The following is a 17,348-nucleotide window of genomic DNA, read 5'->3' on the forward strand; positions in this document are numbered from 1 at the left end:
GAGTGAGAGAGAGACCACCAAATGGACTGCCCAGCGCGACAGCACTTCCGACTTCGGCTTGGGGGTAGTCAATTTTTTATAGACACACAGCGCCACCCCACTGGATCTCCTTCATAACAGTTTCATAAACATCAAACTATCAACGAAAACGCTTAAAACTGGATTACTGAAACCTGTCACGGCATTTCTGCATTGGCCAAATGGGGAGAAGGAGTGTTGCAGTGGTGAAAGCAATCGCCTCCGTCCCACCAATGTGCCCGAATTCGATCTCGGTTAGGTTCCATGTGTGGGTTGAGTTTGTTGTTAGTTCTCTTCTTCCTCCGAGGGATTTTCTCCGGTTTGCCTCCCTCCTGAAAACCCAACATTTCTAAATTCCAATTCGACATGGATAGAGGACCCGCATGAAAACCAGGTAAAACTGATGTGGCTTCCTCTCTAAATATACCGGATTCATAGGGAAGTAATAATGATGATGATGATTTCACGAGGTCGCTCTTTAATACATCATCATCTTCTACCTATAATTATGTACATTTAGTAAAACTATAAAGACAACAAAAAGAAATAAAGAAGGTACTTAAATTACGTGTTGACGCGCTTAATTTGCCCAATTTGGGGAAAACCTTATATTTGAAGCAATTTTGGATGCATAATCAACTCTCCAAACACAATGGAAGTGCTACAGAAAAGTCAGCGTCGTTTCCGGTCGTTCCAGTATTCCTTTTAACAACTGGCCGAGGCGGACTAGTCACGAAAGTACAATGTACCACGTCATATAAAACGTATTGAAATGTAGTATTTGGAGTAAAACAACATGGCGACAGGATTGGCAGGCAAGGTTGCTTTGATAACAGGTAAATTCTTATTTATGATTAGATATTTGATCAAATACTACTGCATAGAAAGGGTTACGGCTTCTCCTCAACATCTTTGATAAGTTAGTAAATGAATTTTCCAAATTTCGGGCACGGTCTCGCTTTTTTCGTGCGCGCAGAGCTACTTGCGTCTACTTGACCGAGGGCGAAAGAACATGTATACGGGTGGTGAGTGGTAGAAGGTGTGAAAACATTCCCTACTCCCAAATATTTTTTGAGCTTCCTCAGTGAAATTATGTTTCCTGGTGATTTAAAATAGATTAATGGTCAATTTGAAGCAAAGCTCTATATGGCAGGAATCGGATATTGGGTGGGGGGTGGGGGAGCTCTTGGGAAATTTGAGAGCATGGGGGCTGGAAGTGGGATTTCCAAGGTGACGGGAACTGGGAAAAATAAGGAGAAAGAATTGAAACACTGAGGGGACTAAAAAAATGTAAATTGTGATGATATTCCGTTCAGTGATGAGTAGGAGACATGGCCCATATGGGACAGAGTGCACTCATAGGTTTTGAACCTATACTTCTGGGATGAGCACTGTCAGCATATTTTTGTTATTGCCAACGAGACAGCCGAGCCAAGAGGTGAGGCTGTCGAGGCGGCAGAATCATAGAGCCATGTGCGTATGAGTGTATAGGCAGAGAAAATCTTAAGTTCTGCGTAAGGGACTTTTTTTTTGACCATATTTGGGTGTAAGTAAACCCCATATTTGGGTTGTATTGTTCTTCCCAACTGGTTCCTAGTCTCTCACTCCTTGCTAGAGAGCAAATAACCAAAATGGCGTCCACGCGGCTCGCTGTTAAAATTTTCAATGTGGTCATTCATTACATCCCTTTACCGATAAATACACCTTTAGGGAATTATAAATCGAAAGAGAATACCCTACAGAATATTCGACCGCCGAAAAAATAAACATCAAGGTCTTCAAAGCGATGAAATAATATTTTGACTTTGGAGTCCTTTGATTTACGATCGAAGAGAGACATGAAAATCAAAAGCGGACTGTTGACTTCAAATAGAGTTTTTTTGACTTATGAGAATGCTGAATGCTGTGACATTTTAACGTTGAAAAGAATATAAAGATTTGTCAAGAGTTATCAATCTGTCAAACCCATAGCCTGCGTAGCAGACATCTGTGTACGTTTTTTAGTGTGTTTAAAAGAGTGCGTGATCGCGAGAATACGCGCGCTGGAAACTACGGCGCCTGCTACGCAGGTTATCAAGCCTGTGTCATTTATGAACACCAGAGAAATAGCACTACCTAAAATACAATTTACCATATCAGTGGTCATTTTAAATATAGTTCTATCAAAAACCATTCAATATCTGTTCTTATGAACAAACATGAGTATTTCGCTCGTTGGCACTTACCGATAGGTACAACTAGTTTTAGGGGTTGAGAAATGAAGTATCTTTGGAAGTTTACAGTACAAGTATAAGATTAAGTACAAATATTTGAAATTCAGGTGGCAGTTCAGGTATTGGCAGAGCAACTACTGTACTTTTATCCAAGCTTGGTTGCAGTGTTGCTTTTGGAGGCAGAAGTAAAGGCAACCTTGACAAAGTGGCAGCTACCTGCTTGGAGACAAGACATGATGCTAAGGTATCAGCATACAGCTGTAGGTTAAACTAAATAATCTGATCACAAACAAACTCTAGTAACGAAAACAGCATAACAAAGAGCCTGAGGCCTTGTATCAATTTATTGTACGCAGGAAGGAATGATGATGATGATGATGACGATGGAGAAGGCAGGGAGGGAGGCATGGTGGCCTTATGTTTAGTGGTGGTGAACTCTAGATCAAGTGGTCTGGGTTCAAAACCTCAGTGGTCAGACTTGTGTTGTGTTTGTTGGCAAGACACTTTTCTCTCACTATCACGGTCTCTCTTGTTAGGAGAGAGACAATGTAAAATGTAAGGGTGACCTGACAAAATGTAAGGGTGACCTGCAGTCAATGGACTGACATGGCATTCTGGAGGGGGGGGGGGTGGGGGTAGAAACACTCCTTGTTGCTTCATGCAACTAGAATCAGTGGATTGGTCTGATGAACCAGTAGGCTGAAATGCAGACTTTACCTACATTTGCCACCCTCTAACTTGCAGAATAAGACAGTCAAACATTAAGATCTAATCAGGGGTCCTTTGAGAGGATTGCAATACCTTTGTACTCCTTAATTCACCTTTTATATTATTTTTTAATTTATTTACTGAATAAAATCTTTTTATTTTTTTTCAAAACATGAAATGTTACAAGGTTCTTCCAGTGCAAGGTGATTTGGAAAATGATGAAGACGTGAAAACCCTGCTTGGAACAACAATTAAACACTATGGAAAACTAGACATTTTGGTGAGAGGATTAGAAGTATACTTCTTGCTCTGTAGATATTAAATTGCCTAAATCTTAATGAATGTAAAGTAAGGAATGCCTAAAAGTAAGTTAAAACAGATAAGAATTTTCAAAGTCAGTTAATTCTGGTGTTTCCTTTTGATAACATTCTTTCCTGTAGATTGGATATAAAGACAAACTATCTTCGAATAATTCAAAGAAAAACAGAAAAAAGCAAAAATTAAGCCCCACAAAAAAAAATAACGATAAGTAATTCTAGCTCAACTGACTATAGGCACAACTGTTTCTAAATCAAGAGATTCCACAAGTCTAACTGAGTGGCAATAAATGAAAGTTGCCTGCTATTGTAACTAAAAATACTTTGATGACTTTGAATCTTATAAATATTTTTTGTCTATAACACAACCCTGTGTTGAATTTGTTTTCTGAAGGTAAACAATGCAGGTGTAGCAGGTTTGGGAACTATTGAGAACACTTCCCTGGAATCATTTGATCAGATTATGAAAATTAATGTGAGGTATGGCAATAAAATTCTTTACTTATAAACTTTTATTTAATTAATTAATTTGGGTAGTTTTATATTTTTAAGTATCCTCTGAACACTGTATTTTACATTTTTTCAGGTCAGTGTTTTACTTGACTTCTTTAGCTGTTCCATTTCTTACACCCACACAAGGTAATTATGATTTTGAAGTTGTAATAGTATTTTAATTATTTTCTTGCAGGGGATACAATATTTTATATTCTATTTGCATAAAATCATGATCATCGAGTTGTATTCGCCCTGAAATGCCTAGAAACAGTTTACCCAATATCAAGAAAGTAAGTTGCAGAAATAATTAGTTTTGCCAAAAAATGTAATTGTAAACCCCAGTTAGTTTATTTCCTTCATATGCTAAAATTTTAATTTATATTTAAATATTTTTTCCCTACTTGGCAGGCTGCATAGTTAATGTGTCAAGCGTTAATGGACTTAGATCGGTGAGTTTATAATTATTACAACTAAGAACATTTTGTTCTTGGTTGCCAGCTCAGATACAGTCTGAGCTTGCAGTTCCCTAACCTATGCAAGCAAATATGCAACGGTTTTTTTTTTACAGTGGATCATATTATTTCAATGTAGGTTAAAAATTTGAAACCATTAAAATTGCTATTTGGCTAATATGACTTTGTTGACACTCGACATCAACATCATGTTTTTTTGTTTAATTAATTTTGATTGGTTTGTGATGATCTTCTGCTCTGCAGTAGTTAACTCTATCCATCTGGTAATTACTGTTGAGTAGCCATTTTTAGCTAAAAACAACCTGAACCATTTCTGTTATAGTTTCCTGGAGTACTGGCTTACAATGTATCAAAAAGTGCTTTGGATCAGCTCACAAGATGTGTGGCTCTTGGTGAGTCAAATAAAAAAAAACAACTCCAGTAAAAACAATAAAATCGATAAACAGGAACTTGGCACTTGTTTTCTGTAGTTGCTTAGAACTGTACAACATATCTTTGTGAAGGCAACACTAAAGTATGGAGAAGTATTGAGTAAGATTGATTGGCCTGTCTTAGTCTGAAATGGCGGCCGTCCTCTCATCCCAACCCCCGAACAAAGGGGTGCGGGCGTGAGGGACTCTAGCCCATAACCCTCCATTGGGGGGTTGGGAGGAGAGGATGGCTGACATTTTAAGCTGAGCCTGTCACTAAATCATCTTACTTATCATTTTCATTTCAGAACTTGCACCAAAGAAGATACGGTGTAACTCCGTCAAGTAAGTAAATATTAAACAAGGCAATAATAAACAGGATTGCAATGCATGCAAAGGGCTACAGCTTCACAGCACTCTGCACACATTGCATGCCTATAATTCCTGTTAATATTTACCTAAGCATTAGGCAGTTCTTTGCATGTGTTGCAGACATGCGGTACAAGGTTAACTAAGTACCATAACCTTGTAATGCATGCAAAGGGCTACAGCTAACTAACCTCTGCACATATTGCATGCCTATAATTTGTTTTAATATTATTACCTTAGCTTTAGTTCTTTGCATGTGTTGCAAACCAGTGGTACTAGGCTAACCAAAGTACCATAACCTTTGTGTATGCATAGGGCTACAGCTACATAACCTCTGCACACATTGCATGTCTGTAACACTAGGCCACCTGCAAAAAAAAAATTGGTTGCTCTCGAGTAAAAGGAAGTAATCATCATCCGGCGTGTTGGATTCGGTCTGTTATTAATGATTTCAGAATGACAAAAGCACAAAAACAGTCGTCGTAATCACTGAGGGATCAACACCAAGCGTTTTATACTACAAGCACTGAGCTTAGTTACTATGAAAGTTGGGGAGGGGGGGGGGAGGGGTCTTTTCTTCCTCATTTTGACCATTTTTTTTCAACAGCCCTGGTGTTATCACAACTGGATTACAAAGACGAGGAGGACTCAGTGAAGAAGCTTATCAGAAGGTTAGATCCACAATGTACTGTTGTATTATTTATGTAGACCTGTGGGTAAAATCACCAGTGGGATCACTTTTTGAAAGTATGTGTACCTTGTTTTTACATATTAATTTTTGTAAAAAAAAAAAAAACAAGAATTGGCATGTGGTGTAAATAATAAATGTGGTAAATTTCAAGCTCGGTGATAAATAGTGAAGAAATTATTCAACATGACACCAGCGTGGGACAAAGAAAAAATGTGAGTCCCCAACAGGAATCGAACCCATGGCCCCCCAGATACCGGTTGGGCGCTCTAACCAACTGAGCTACGAGAGACTCGTTGTGAGCTGGGCCATTTACTAGATTGATATATGACACGCGTCCTGCATACTGCTAGGATCAGCAATGTCGAAATCATCAAATGTGTAGTAAATAATAAAGATGGTAAATTTCAAGCTCGGTAATAAATAGTGAAGAAATTATTCAACATGACACGAGCGTGGGACAAAGTAAAAATCTGAGTTCCCGACGGGAATCGAACCCATGGCCTCCCAGATACCGGTTGGGCGCTCTAACCAACTGAGCTACGAGAGACTCGTTGTGAGCTGGGCCATTCCGGTATCTGGGAGGCCATGGGTTCGATTCCTGTCGGGGACTCAGATTTTTTCTTTGTCCCACGCTCGTGTCATTTTGAATAATTTCTTCATTAAAAACAATAATATTATCCTTGTATTTGTCTGTAAATTTTCTCGTGGTCCTTACTCGGTTTGTCTGTTTTCTCTATGAAGTTTTTAGAGCGATCAAAGGAAACTCATGCCTTGGGTCGACCAGGAGATGCAGAAGAAGTTGCTAGTGTCATCGCTTTTTTGGCATCAAGTGATGCATCCTTCATTACTGGTGCTACATTGCCTGTGGACGGTGGAAGACACGCCATGTGTCCGAGATAACACAGAGGGGAACTGGGAAACACCTTCGGTGCAGGATATGAGAGACAACGTTACCTTCTATGCAGATGCCTATGGATCTCATTACACATTCCTCTCCCATGGTCGTGAGGGAAGAGTGCGTGACGAGAGTAACATCTCCGTATCAAAGAGACTAGGGGCTGCGGGTTTAGCAGAGCAACTCATTGTAAATTAAAAACCAAGGGAGAGAGAGTAGAGAAAGTTGTACATTCCGTGAGAAACACTGATAAGCCTTCTGTTCTGTGACTCCTGTCTGTGTCTTCCGAGCTGTTACAACTCGTCACCTGCTGGGGTTTACAATCCTTCTTTCGTATTCTACTTATCCACAATCTTTTGAGAGTTGAGGAAACCAAACTGTGTATAGTATAACACAAGTGTAGAACTAGAGATTTGAAACTGATTGAACTAAAGGCAAAGATTTTAGCCATCTGTCTGTAATGATAAAATAACGACAATGTTTGATGGTTAAGTCATTTGATAAGGGCTTAAAACCCTCAAAAATAATGATGACATACCTTAGTAGCTATGCGACCATGAAATAAAATTAAGATTTTTGTTTATAGTGTTTCCTCTTTTTCAGTGGAGAATAACTGTTTTAGCAAAACCTGCACACTTATCAATTCAACAACCTAATGCACGAAAAACCATGTGTTCATCCTGAGCTGCCCCAAGCCCCAAGGGCCCTCTGTTGATTGACAGTTGTAGTCAATCAGATTGTGTGTTTTCCAATAGTTAGTCACTGAGGTATTCTAATGGATCATCATCACTATACAACTTACTAACGAGTAAAAGTTCACACTAGCACCAAAACAAGTTTTAGAGTAAAAACGTTTACAAAAAAGACGTTTTTGCCTGAACATGTTTGTTTACACTGTTCACATCAGGTGTAGCGCTTTAAGGTTTAAATCAGTTTTTGGACTTTTTTATACATAAAAATTTGTTTCTATAAAGAGATAACAATAAGTTAGATGCTACAAATTAGTTTTTTTGAGTTGCACTGTGGGCAGAAATGTATATTTAATGGCTAGTTCTTGTTTATTGCAATCTATCGTAAAATGTGTTCTTTGTATGTTTCATTCAAATATGTCATTGACAAGTTATTATATAATAAATACAAATGAGCTAGTTTAGTTCTTAGACTCTGTAATGAGAATCAGATTCAGACTCTACAGCAAAACGTTGAAGCTTACAAAAGTACATCGGGCTCCAGTTCTTTGTCTTGGATGGTAACACTAGAATGCCATTTTTCGTTGTTCTGTAATTGAACATTTCTGAAATAAAATGATTTGTAAACTGTGAGTCCACTACCTCAACTTTGAGCTGACTGTTCTCTGAACATTTTGTCAAAACCTGATCAACAACTCTGTCATTTTCTAACGGCGACATAGAGCAGGTGGAATAAACCACAATTCCACCAGGAACAACAGTTTGTAAAGCAGACATGAGAAGTTTTCTCTGCACGTTGGCATTTGCCTTGGAGTGTTCCTCAGACCAGAAGCTGAATTCAAAGTTAGTATGCAAGTTGTGTCGTTCAGACGAGCATGGTACATCAAGAAGGACTCTGTCGTATGTGCAAGGTTCATACTCGCCATATTTGAAACCTGTCAAGTTTCTTATGTGAACCAAGTCTTTGGTTTTGGATATCTTTGGTACGTAGTCCTTAATTACCTAGAAATAAAACATTAAAGGTAACCATATCATAGGAAAATAGTATTCCTTTCACATACCCACAGAAGGGATAATGCAGCTCTTTTTTTTAATTTTTCACAAAATACCTCAAAATTATCAATAAATTGATCCTTTGATAGGTCTGTTCGAGATATTTTAAAAAGGTCTTTTAAATACCTATAGTAAATGACAGTTTTACCTAGTGAGTACTGACTCTTTTGTATACTCCCAAATTGTGAAATCATCTTACTTTAATACACCTACAGCCTGAATAATTATTAGGTACCCCTTTTGGGCGGAGCCTCCCTGTACAGTCCCCGTTAAATAAGGAGTACCCCCAGAATCAGGCGTTTCGAATGGTAAGTGGCAGCGAGACTTTGCGAGATGGTGAGAATGATATCTTTTCTGCGAGCCTGAGACCTTGTTAGCCTTGCAAAAGAAATCGAGACTCCGAGGAGGCGTCAAAGAAAATTTCAAGACAACGAGACATGCATTATTTGAATGACAATTCTCCAACCCCCAAGATTCCCACTCCCAAGAAATAAACCAAATGAAAGAAAAATTACTGAGGAAATTCTATTTACCTTGTGTGGTGTAACCATTGTAATGAGGTAATATCTACAGTCGACCTTACCTTAATTAGATTTGCCCTTCTATGGTTTGCGACTTCACTAGCAACAAGACAGCCTTTGGTTGACAGGAATTGCGATATCAGGACACTTTTACCACCTGGAGCAGCACACATGTCAAGAACTGTGCTCTCTGGATGGAGATCAAGAGCTAAGACAGGCAGGATAGAGGAAGCATCCGGAAGATAGTAATCAAAATATCCATTGCTTGTTTCTCCTTGTTTTGGAAATCTAACATTTTCTAAACTTGGGAAGTAACAAGGCAGCTGGTCTTGATTTTGGCCATGCTCGTTAGGTGTGCTTTGAAGAGCTGGTATGTTATGAAGTTTTGCTGCTACTGTAGAGAGTTTTTCATGAGCTTCTTTGTGAGCAGAAAACTTGTTTACTACTGCACAATGCTGGACCGGTAGCTTAAGTGCCTCAAAAATCAAAGGCCAGTCTTCACCAAACTGCTCAGCATAAAATGTTTGGAAATTCTCCAAAGATGAAGCCTTTTTCCTTTGTATCTGTCAATTACATGTAACAGCAAACACTCAGAGTCAATCAATAGTAACTGTTCTTGAAAGTTGTCCAAATAATGCCATGGGTGGCATTATTTGGACTTAAAAGATGTAGTGGTGGTTAAGCTATGTGGAAACATTTATGTACTTTACTCAGACTGTGGACCAGACTGTTGGGGGGAGCTGAGGAGGGAGGGGAAAAGAGGAATAGGGTGACTTTGAATTGCCAGTGGCCTGTTACTTCAAAAGGGTTAATTTGGTAGTAAATCCAATTCAAGATGGAACTTGGGTTTTGACAAAGTGCAAGCCAGGGAGTCATGAGAGCCACTAGTTTCTGGTTAGCCTAAATATCACCCGGTTAGCCTACGGTTAGCTTACTTAATATAGGGAGCTTAATAGTAGCCTCTATTTTGGGATTGATTGATTGCAAATGATTGATTGGAAAATTAAGCGGCAAGATTTCCGCACAGGACCCTACATTAATTATGCATACAATTTTTTGACTGATTCGTTCTTTTCGTGATTGCTGTTTATGTATAGTGATAGTATGAAATAGTTGCATACATAATTAATGTAGGGTCCTGTGCGGAGATCTTTCCAATTAAGCCCTAGGGGGAAAAGCGCAAAGAGGTCTTTAGAACCAATGCATGTGGGTACCAACCCAGGGCTGGGAGAGTCACCTACTCTTTTGACTCTTTTCAAACAGTGATTGAGAGTTCAGTGCTGAGTTCTGGCTCGCCCTGATTCATAGGACAGTCATACTTGATTGGGAAGCCACCACTTTGAATAATTTGGTAAGCGAAATCATAATATAAGGGGGTTGGCTGTTGGATTGAATATTCCGGGACTTGATATATAAATGCAGAATGAATGCAGACTTTACGATAAAATGTTGACTGAAAATGAAATGACTATGAAAATTTTTTAAAAACTGCATACATCTTACCTTCCATGACTTCTTCTTGTAATACCTTCTACCAAAAACAGCCAGAAAAGGACGAACAAAACTATTTTTTGAAGAAATTCGTCGAATCATTCTTACTACTGTACTCGCTTGCAGGCAGAAAATAACAAGGCGTTCCTTCAACACGTCGACTGGGCACCGCGGTCAACGATCGAAAGGAGACTGGAAACGAATGAAGTCATTCACAAACTTGAAGAAGCACGTATGATAAAATTTCGGAAGGTAACAGGGAAATAATTCTCTGCTGTGAGATTTCACCATCCAGAAATGAATTACACTCCAGAAACGTTCTCCATTGGTGTGCCTGGAAATAGAGGGGTGAATTTTGTAGGCGGCAATGTAGATCTCAGTGGAACACTGATAATCAAAGCACGGTTGGGAGACGATATACGATGCATACCAATTCACAACGAGGACCTCACTTACGATGACTTATTGTTAATGATGCAAAGAGTTTACCGAGGAAAACTTAGTAACACGGATGATATTACAATTAAATACAAGGATGACGGTAAGCATTCAGATTGTCTGTGGCATATAAAATGGTATTCTTTATCAAATTGTCCGGAGATTATCGAGCCTATTTAAAATTGACATCACTTATCATTACATTGCACTTGTTTCAGATGGCGATCTAGTAACCATTTTTGATAGTTCTGACCTTGCCTTTGCGCGAACCATATGCAGGATATTAAAGATAACTCTGTTTGGTAAGTAGGCGTAGTGCATTTTTTCAATTATACTGAATTATACTATAAATATATTCCTCAGGATTGAGTTCAATTAAATTAAGCTTAATTATTTTGTTTAGATTCAATAGTAAACTTTTAGCTTAATTATAAATTGGCCAAGTTCTTATGTTTAATCGTATCTATTAAAAAATTCTTGATTTTGATTGGTGCCTGTTTGTTGTGTAATTGGCGCTCGATAACATGGGTGTCCAATTAGAGGTATCCAATTTGAACAACTTCAAATTAGCTACCTGTAATCGGATTTAGTATCTAATTCTTATAGGGCATGAGGGTTATACTGAGATAATGTCACCCAAGGTCTTTCTGGTGCAGACTGAATAAAGTGAGGTCTGTGCAAGAAGGACAGAAAGTGATATTGTCCCAGTACAGTCTGAGCTTATGAGAGTAAATAAGAAGTTCATTTATTGTTTTCTTTGCTATGCTGTTGCCTATGTTTTTCTAGGCAGCCGATCATTAACATTGCTTGTAATGCCCATTAGCTGTCAGTGCTTTTCGTATATGTACCAGAAATGACTCTTAACAGCAGGGAACATCTTGAATTGGCTGCAAGTAAAAAGGTTTAGAAATCATTGCAAGCTTCTGAATATACAATAATGTAGAAAACATGTTGCAGTGGGGGTGTGTACTTGTCTTGTTCTATAACATCAAATGTAAAATAAATATGTTGAATTTTTCTTCAGTTAATGGAAAGCCTCGACCTCCAGAACACACCCTTGTTGCAGAGTTTAGAAGAGAATTGACGCAGATTAGGGATAGGATTAATTATCTTCTGAACAGACTGGAGATAAGTGATGAAAGTGACCAGCCCAAGGGTGGACCACAACAGCCAGTTGATAAGAAAATTGTACAAGGTTTGTGGCTTACAGTATGTAAGGTTTTGAAAAGTTGTACTTACAAAAATGATATTTTATGCCAGTTACTGTATTTGTAAAACAATCAAAGTAATTAAACATTGGCCCAGGGACATAAGTCTTTTTTCTGCTAATATGGCACAAACATTTTGTTGCGTAAAGTATGTGTAGACTGTATGGAAGATGAAACAGTGCACTGAGTTAGATACTTAATGCTATCCACTGGATAGTGATTTATCTGATGGAAAGTGTTTAATCCATCCTTTTAACAACCAGGCTCAGAATTCGACCTGCTATAATCTTGGCACATTGACAAGATCATTTTAAAATTTACAATAAAACACATTTGCTTCAGAAAGGCTGCTTAGATATTATTGGAATTGGATGCTAATGTAATGTATTTCTGAATTCTGTAGTTCCCACTCAGGAACAGTCACCGCCTATAGTACATGTTCCTCCTCCCAAGCCCACCCCTGAGGTGACCATGTTTGATCCTCTTGCTAAGGATAAACAGCAGCCAGACAGTTCCACTGGAAACATCTCACGGCAGCCGCTGTATCCCAGCGCTGCCGCTGCCACTGATGGAGGTCAGACCATTTAACATTTAACTTCGGTGGTTGAATCTTTTAAAGTTCCAGGACTTAAGTCATATTCTCATACACTGAATTCCCCTTGTCTGCTACACAAGAATGCAACAGCATTAATTGACATGTCAACAAAGCTTACAGACATAACAAAAAGAGACTTTGCCCACACTGAACAAAACAGCAACGAAGAACTCATGACAGACTGGCAGAGGGTTGGGAGATTGGGAAAGCTGTTAATGGGTTTGGCAAGAAACAAAAACTGACTCACATAACCAACCCTCCAAGTTTACTTTTTTCCTTAGTGGCCATTTGGCCACTGACTGCTCAAGTTTGGTCGCCAGTGAAAAGTTTTTGTCGCTAAATTAAGCTCACGCTTTCAATCCTTCTTTTCAATTTTAGTCGCCAGACTGGCAACTTTAGTTCCAATTTAATCGCCAGCTAAAAAATTTTAGTCACCATGGCGACTAAAATGGTCTTAACTTGGAGAGTTGATAACCAAGTTTGACATCTGATATTGTGAGTCGTACCCAGCCCTCCATTCAGTGTTTGAACACTTTATTTCTTTCCTCTTTCAAGCTCAGCTGGCATGAAAGACATTTTTTTCAGAAACCAGTCATATCATGTTTGAGCCATCCAAGCACCTTCTAAGTCTTAAGAATTTCACGAGCTGCATTTTAACTTTTTGAAAAAAATATCTTTTCAAATACCATAAATTTCTGACCCTACACTCAACTGTTGGTAATTATAGGAACAATTAAAACTTTTTAAAAAAAATTACATCTGCAGGTTTAAAGAGCCAAGAGCTAAGTTCCCAAGGATATCAGGCAAGTCCTGCGTCACAGCAGATGCAGCTTCCAGGACAGCAGAACATCGCGCCGTCATCTCTGGCAAACAAAGCACCTGCAGCATCATCATATGCACAGCAGACCCAGTATCCGCAGCAGGCCACCCAAGCACCCCCGCAATCTTATGCTCCCACTTCCACTCAGACACAGTCAACTTACCCCGGTATGACCAGTGCAGCAGCTGCCACTTATCCAGCTAGCCAAGCTCAACAGCCTTATGGCCAAACCAGTCAGCAAAGTTACACTCCGCAAAGCCAGAGTTACTCAGCTGCTGGCGTCACAGCATATTCTGGGTCAGGACAGACACAGACACAGTACCAAGCTGGTTATCAACAGCAACAGCAGCAGCCGCAGCAGCCGCAATCTCAACAGCAACCTGCGGCACAGAGTGGTTATGGTGGTACACAAGCATCAGTGTATCCTAGTAACCAACAGTATCCACAGCAACCCGCATATAATCAATATAATTATAACTATCAACAACAGCAGACATATCCGAATTATTGATACTTTTCACCTGGTGAGATATCATTGTAATCTGCTAGGACAGAACTCAATGTTGGATTGTGCATTTTGCATTTTCCACATGCAAAGAATGCAATCTTGGTCCCGACATTGAAGTATGTTATAGGCTAGGTTAGCAACTAATAAAAAATGTAATGGTTTTTTTAATTACAAGTGTAAAAGTGTAAAAGATTGTGGTAGGGTATAAGTATTTGTAAAAAAGTAAACAAAACTGTGATTGTGTAGTTTTCTGCTTTCAGCTGCAAAGCAGGCTATAGCTTTCAAGTTTGCAACATGCTAATGAGCCACAAAAGAGTCTTGCCATTAGTTGTAAGGAGGCTGTGGCATTTATTAACTTTTCCTAGGTATATTAATAAGGAACTACATGAGAAAACATAGTGCAATCACTTATTATAAAAGGATGAGAAATTGGTTAAGAGATCTAAATTTCCTTTTTCAAATTTGGATCTGTATTTTGGTTTATGCCAAGAACCTACATGCAGAAGTGGGAAGAATTTGTAAGTTAATTGTAAAGCTTGGTGTAAGGACTTGGCTGAGTAAAATCAGTTTACAGCCTGAATCCTAGAAAGAACATGAGAAAATTAACAACCAAAACATTTCTGAGTGAGTGGCTCACCAAGTGCTGTAACTTTTTAAAAAACGTTACTGTCAGTATAAACTGAGAGAGTAATGACAGCTCTTGCCAGTCTAGTGCTAATAAGCACTCTTGAGAGATTCAGATAAGTGATAAGAACTTTGAAAATTGCTGACTAGTGTACCAACAAATTCTTTACTAGCACTAAAAGAAGAAATATATGCATTCAGTAAGGAGAACGAATGCTCTTTTACAGTTTGGGTTACATGGTTTAATAGGGAAAGTATTAACATGGGTAACAAAAAAGCATTGAAAAGTGGAAATGAAATAATTTTATTGCTTTCACTGACTTTCATACTTGATCCAGCTCAGCCAATCACTGACCTAATACGTGCAATAACAAAGCAAGGACATTTAATATGGTTAGAATTAAGTGATTGGAACACCTCTCTCACTCAAACTTGGAGCTTTTGCTTGGCAAAAAAAGCATCACTTTTTTACCTTATTAGTTAAAAAGGCAGCATTAACTACCTATTAATAGGTACACAAGTAAATAACCCAAGGTTAAATAATTTTTCTCGTACTAATAAAATGACAAAAAAACCCGAAGTGTGTTGGTTTGCTATATCTTCAAAATCCCCAATTTCAACATTCAAATTCTCACAGTTTTCAGAGCTCCACCTCACTATGACCTCACACCTAAGAGAAATTGGTAAACCCATCGAGCTAAAAAATTTTGGTTGTAACGTGTTTGTCCGTGCGTCCGTACTCTGCAATACGCGATAAATACGAATTGGTTCATGCTTAGCGTGCGTGTACCGCGTTTATAGGTGCACGCGGGAAATTTGGAAAGCACGAAAGATGCGTACGTTTTACCATGATGGCTCAAAATGCAAAGCATTGCGGGTATAGGGTCCAATCCTCCTTGGCTCAATTCTTAAATTCTTGCTTTTCACATGACGTCATCAAAATTCTAAAATCCAGAATCGCGAGACCCCTGACTTTTTATCCTTAACTGCCAATTAGACGTCCTTAATATAACTTATTATAGGAAATTAACGCTTCATGAAATTAACGTGATTTTTTTAAATTCGCGTTAATTTTTGTTAACGTAAATTTCCGCACCGTTAATTAGAGTGGACGGTTAATTTCCATGACCTTAATTTCCATTATTTTGGCCCTAATTTCTCGTTACAGTCCAGACATTCCTGACTCCTAGGAAAATGCTTTATTTTATCAGGTTGGAAATCTGCCAGTATAACTAAAACTGTGAAGAACGCTCGAGGCGGTCGGAATTCTTCGCTTAGCCCATACGTTTAGGATTACACGCCAAGTGTTAAAATAAAATTATTCCTGTTGTCACAACAAGTTTTTTCTTTGTGTTCGTCGCGTTAATTTCCTTCATTTTGAAATTTTAACCCCTCTTTCGCGTTAATTTCCTCTATTGGGAAGTAATTTTTCCTTCGATTCGCGTTAATTTAAGTCGCGTTAATTTCAAATACCTTAATTAACACAAGCGTTTTAAAATTTCCTATATTAAGGTATATTTTAATGAAGGTTTTTAAGATATACCGTTAACATTTTGAATTTCGGAGTTTCGCGCCACACGACATCAAAATGGCCGCCTGAAGGCTGTCACGTATGTTTACTGAAAATGCCTCCTCCTGTTATTTGTAATAATCTAAACAGCTGAGGTTTTACGAGAAGTGTTTATGTGAATGTTTAAGTGTTCATGAAGGTGAACTGACAGATGTTTTCATTGATTTCCGGCGGCCATGTTGGAGCCCTTCACACGGACTCCAACATGGCGTTTCCATACTGAGCTCTCTAAGTTTGTGTAAAACATTTTGACAGATAACTCAAGTACGGAATACCGTACAGACTTGAGACTTGGACACGTTGATTATCTAGTAATTTTCTACAACCTGTAATATTCTTGATTTTTTTTTACTCAATAGTTTTGGATTTATATTTAGCAGCGCGTGACAGCAGCGTTACTGGCGTGACCAGCATGCGCGCTATGTTATAATTACAACATACATACAATAACATACAAGTTATTGCCGGTCGTGATTTACAAGTCGCGCTCAGGAGATAAATAACTGTGCTCCGCTTTTAGCCTTAGTACTGTATAACCTTTATATTAGATTTTACAGTGACTGTTAACAACCTCTGTGGGTTTCCTTTCGGCTCTGACAGTCCTTACCCGGACTGCCTCCCCAAATGCGCTCAATGGCGATTTGCATGATGGCATACACCGGCTACAACTACCAGAATGCTTCACTGTGTAATTGTTAGCTAAGCCTAGACTGTTCTCAGGTTCTCTATTTTTTTAACGCAAAAGAACGTGAGATCTAGGCTTTTATAGATTGTGCTAGCATAATTTTTGGCATAATTGGAGCTAAAAAGCATAATTTGTGAAACGAGCACTGCCACGGCATAATTAGCAATTTTTAGCACTTTTTGGAGCATAAATTCATAAAATGTAGTAAATATGGTGTACTTTCTACAGAAATAAATGAAATTTAGGTAGTTTGTTCTTGCAATGCGTGTTTTAGCTATACAATTGTGATTGTTAAGTCGTTGGAGGCATTTTACAAACGGTTTAGAGATGCGAGCAGCTAATTTGGACAGCTGACGGCCGTGATAAACTGCCATAAACACAAATAAATTTACAACAACAGTTTATTTAAAAAACATCATAATTTGGTGTCGTTATTGCGCACCTCTATGTATAGAATCTACGTCATTTTGTGAGCATAATTTCGGAAATCAGAAGCATAATTTGGGAATTCTGGCATAATTTTTGCATAATTTGGCAAAATTTTGAGCACTGCTAGT

At 38.5% G+C, this 17,348-nt stretch overlaps 3 protein-coding genes across 4 annotated transcripts; 2 read left to right on the forward strand and 1 right to left on the reverse strand.

Annotated features, from left to right (window-relative positions):
- The first annotated feature begins 14 nt into the window (after nucleotides 1–14).
- Nucleotides 15–7,172, forward strand: LOC144656998 (3-oxoacyl-[acyl-carrier-protein] reductase FabG-like). The gene is made up of 10 exons (XM_078517270.1): nucleotides 15–854; nucleotides 2,339–2,475; nucleotides 3,127–3,219; nucleotides 3,651–3,736; nucleotides 3,843–3,895; nucleotides 4,160–4,200; nucleotides 4,547–4,616; nucleotides 4,943–4,979; nucleotides 5,611–5,674; nucleotides 6,436–7,172. The coding sequence occupies exons 1-10, from the start codon at nucleotides 815–817 to the stop codon at nucleotides 6,592–6,594; spliced, it is 780 nt and encodes a 259-aa protein (XP_078373396.1). The 5' UTR covers nucleotides 15–814; the 3' UTR covers nucleotides 6,595–7,172.
- A 574-nt stretch (nucleotides 7,173–7,746) lies between these two features.
- On the reverse strand, nucleotides 7,747–10,476 carry LOC144656995 (5-cytosine rRNA methyltransferase NSUN4-like). The gene is made up of 3 exons (XM_078517268.1): nucleotides 10,356–10,476; nucleotides 8,915–9,415; nucleotides 7,747–8,280 (listed from the first exon to the last, which is right to left on the reverse strand). The coding sequence occupies exons 1-3, from the start codon at nucleotides 10,443–10,445 to the stop codon at nucleotides 7,747–7,749; spliced, it is 1,125 nt and encodes a 374-aa protein (XP_078373394.1). The 5' UTR covers nucleotides 10,446–10,476.
- Nucleotides 9,410–15,110, forward strand: LOC144656994 (uncharacterized). Of its 2 annotated transcripts, XM_078517267.1 has the most exons (6): nucleotides 9,410–10,884; nucleotides 11,000–11,083; nucleotides 11,806–11,976; nucleotides 12,393–12,563; nucleotides 13,350–13,391; nucleotides 13,422–15,110. In XM_078517267.1, the coding sequence occupies exons 1-6, from the start codon at nucleotides 10,641–10,643 to the stop codon at nucleotides 13,913–13,915; spliced, it is 1,206 nt and encodes a 401-aa protein (XP_078373393.1). In that variant the 5' UTR covers nucleotides 9,410–10,640; the 3' UTR covers nucleotides 13,916–15,110. The 2 variants fall into 2 exon arrangements, with proteins under 2 accessions (XP_078373393.1, XP_078373392.1); XM_078517266.1 differs by having other exon boundaries at nucleotides 13,350–15,110.
- Nucleotides 15,111–17,348: the final 2,238 nt, after the last annotated feature.

The sequence above is a fragment of the Oculina patagonica genome, chromosome 6, assembly GCF_052425735.1.
Source record: "Oculina patagonica isolate OP01 chromosome 6, crgOcupat, whole genome shotgun sequence".
NCBI classification, from domain to species: Eukaryota; Metazoa; Cnidaria; class Anthozoa; order Scleractinia; family Oculinidae; genus Oculina; species Oculina patagonica.

Bases quoted from the DNA above. Each gene is read 5' to 3' on its own strand.
- LOC144656998 (XM_078517270.1), top strand. From the start codon at position 815: ATGGCGACAGGATTGGCAGGCAAGGTTGCTTTGATAACAG. The intron at 855-2,338 runs GTAAATTCTTAT...TTTGAAATTCAG, and splicing joins CAAGGTTGCTTTGATAACAG to GTGGCAGTTCAGGTATTGGC. The intron at 5,675-6,435 runs GTTAGATCCACA...TTCTCTATGAAG, and splicing joins GTGAAGAAGCTTATCAGAAG to TTTTTAGAGCGATCAAAGGA.
- LOC144656995 (XM_078517268.1), bottom strand. From the start codon at position 10,445: ATGATTCGACGAATTTCTTCAAAAAATAGTTTTGTTCGTCCTTTTCTG. The intron at 9,416-10,355 runs GTAAGATGTATG...TGTAATTGACAG, and splicing joins ACAAGAAGAAGTCATGGAAG to ATACAAAGGAAAAAGGCTTC. The intron at 8,281-8,914 runs GTAAGGTCGACT...TTTTATTTCTAG, and splicing joins GAAGGGCAAATCTAATTAAG to GTAATTAAGGACTACGTACC.
- LOC144656994 (XM_078517266.1), top strand. From the start codon at position 10,641: ATGAATTACACTCCAGAAACGTTCTCCATTGGTGTGCCTGGAAATAGA. The intron at 11,977-12,392 runs GTTTGTGGCTTA...TGAATTCTGTAG, and splicing joins TGATAAGAAAATTGTACAAG to TTCCCACTCAGGAACAGTCA. The intron at 12,564-13,349 runs GTCAGACCATTT...TTACATCTGCAG, and splicing joins TGCCGCTGCCACTGATGGAG to GTTTAAAGAGCCAAGAGCTA.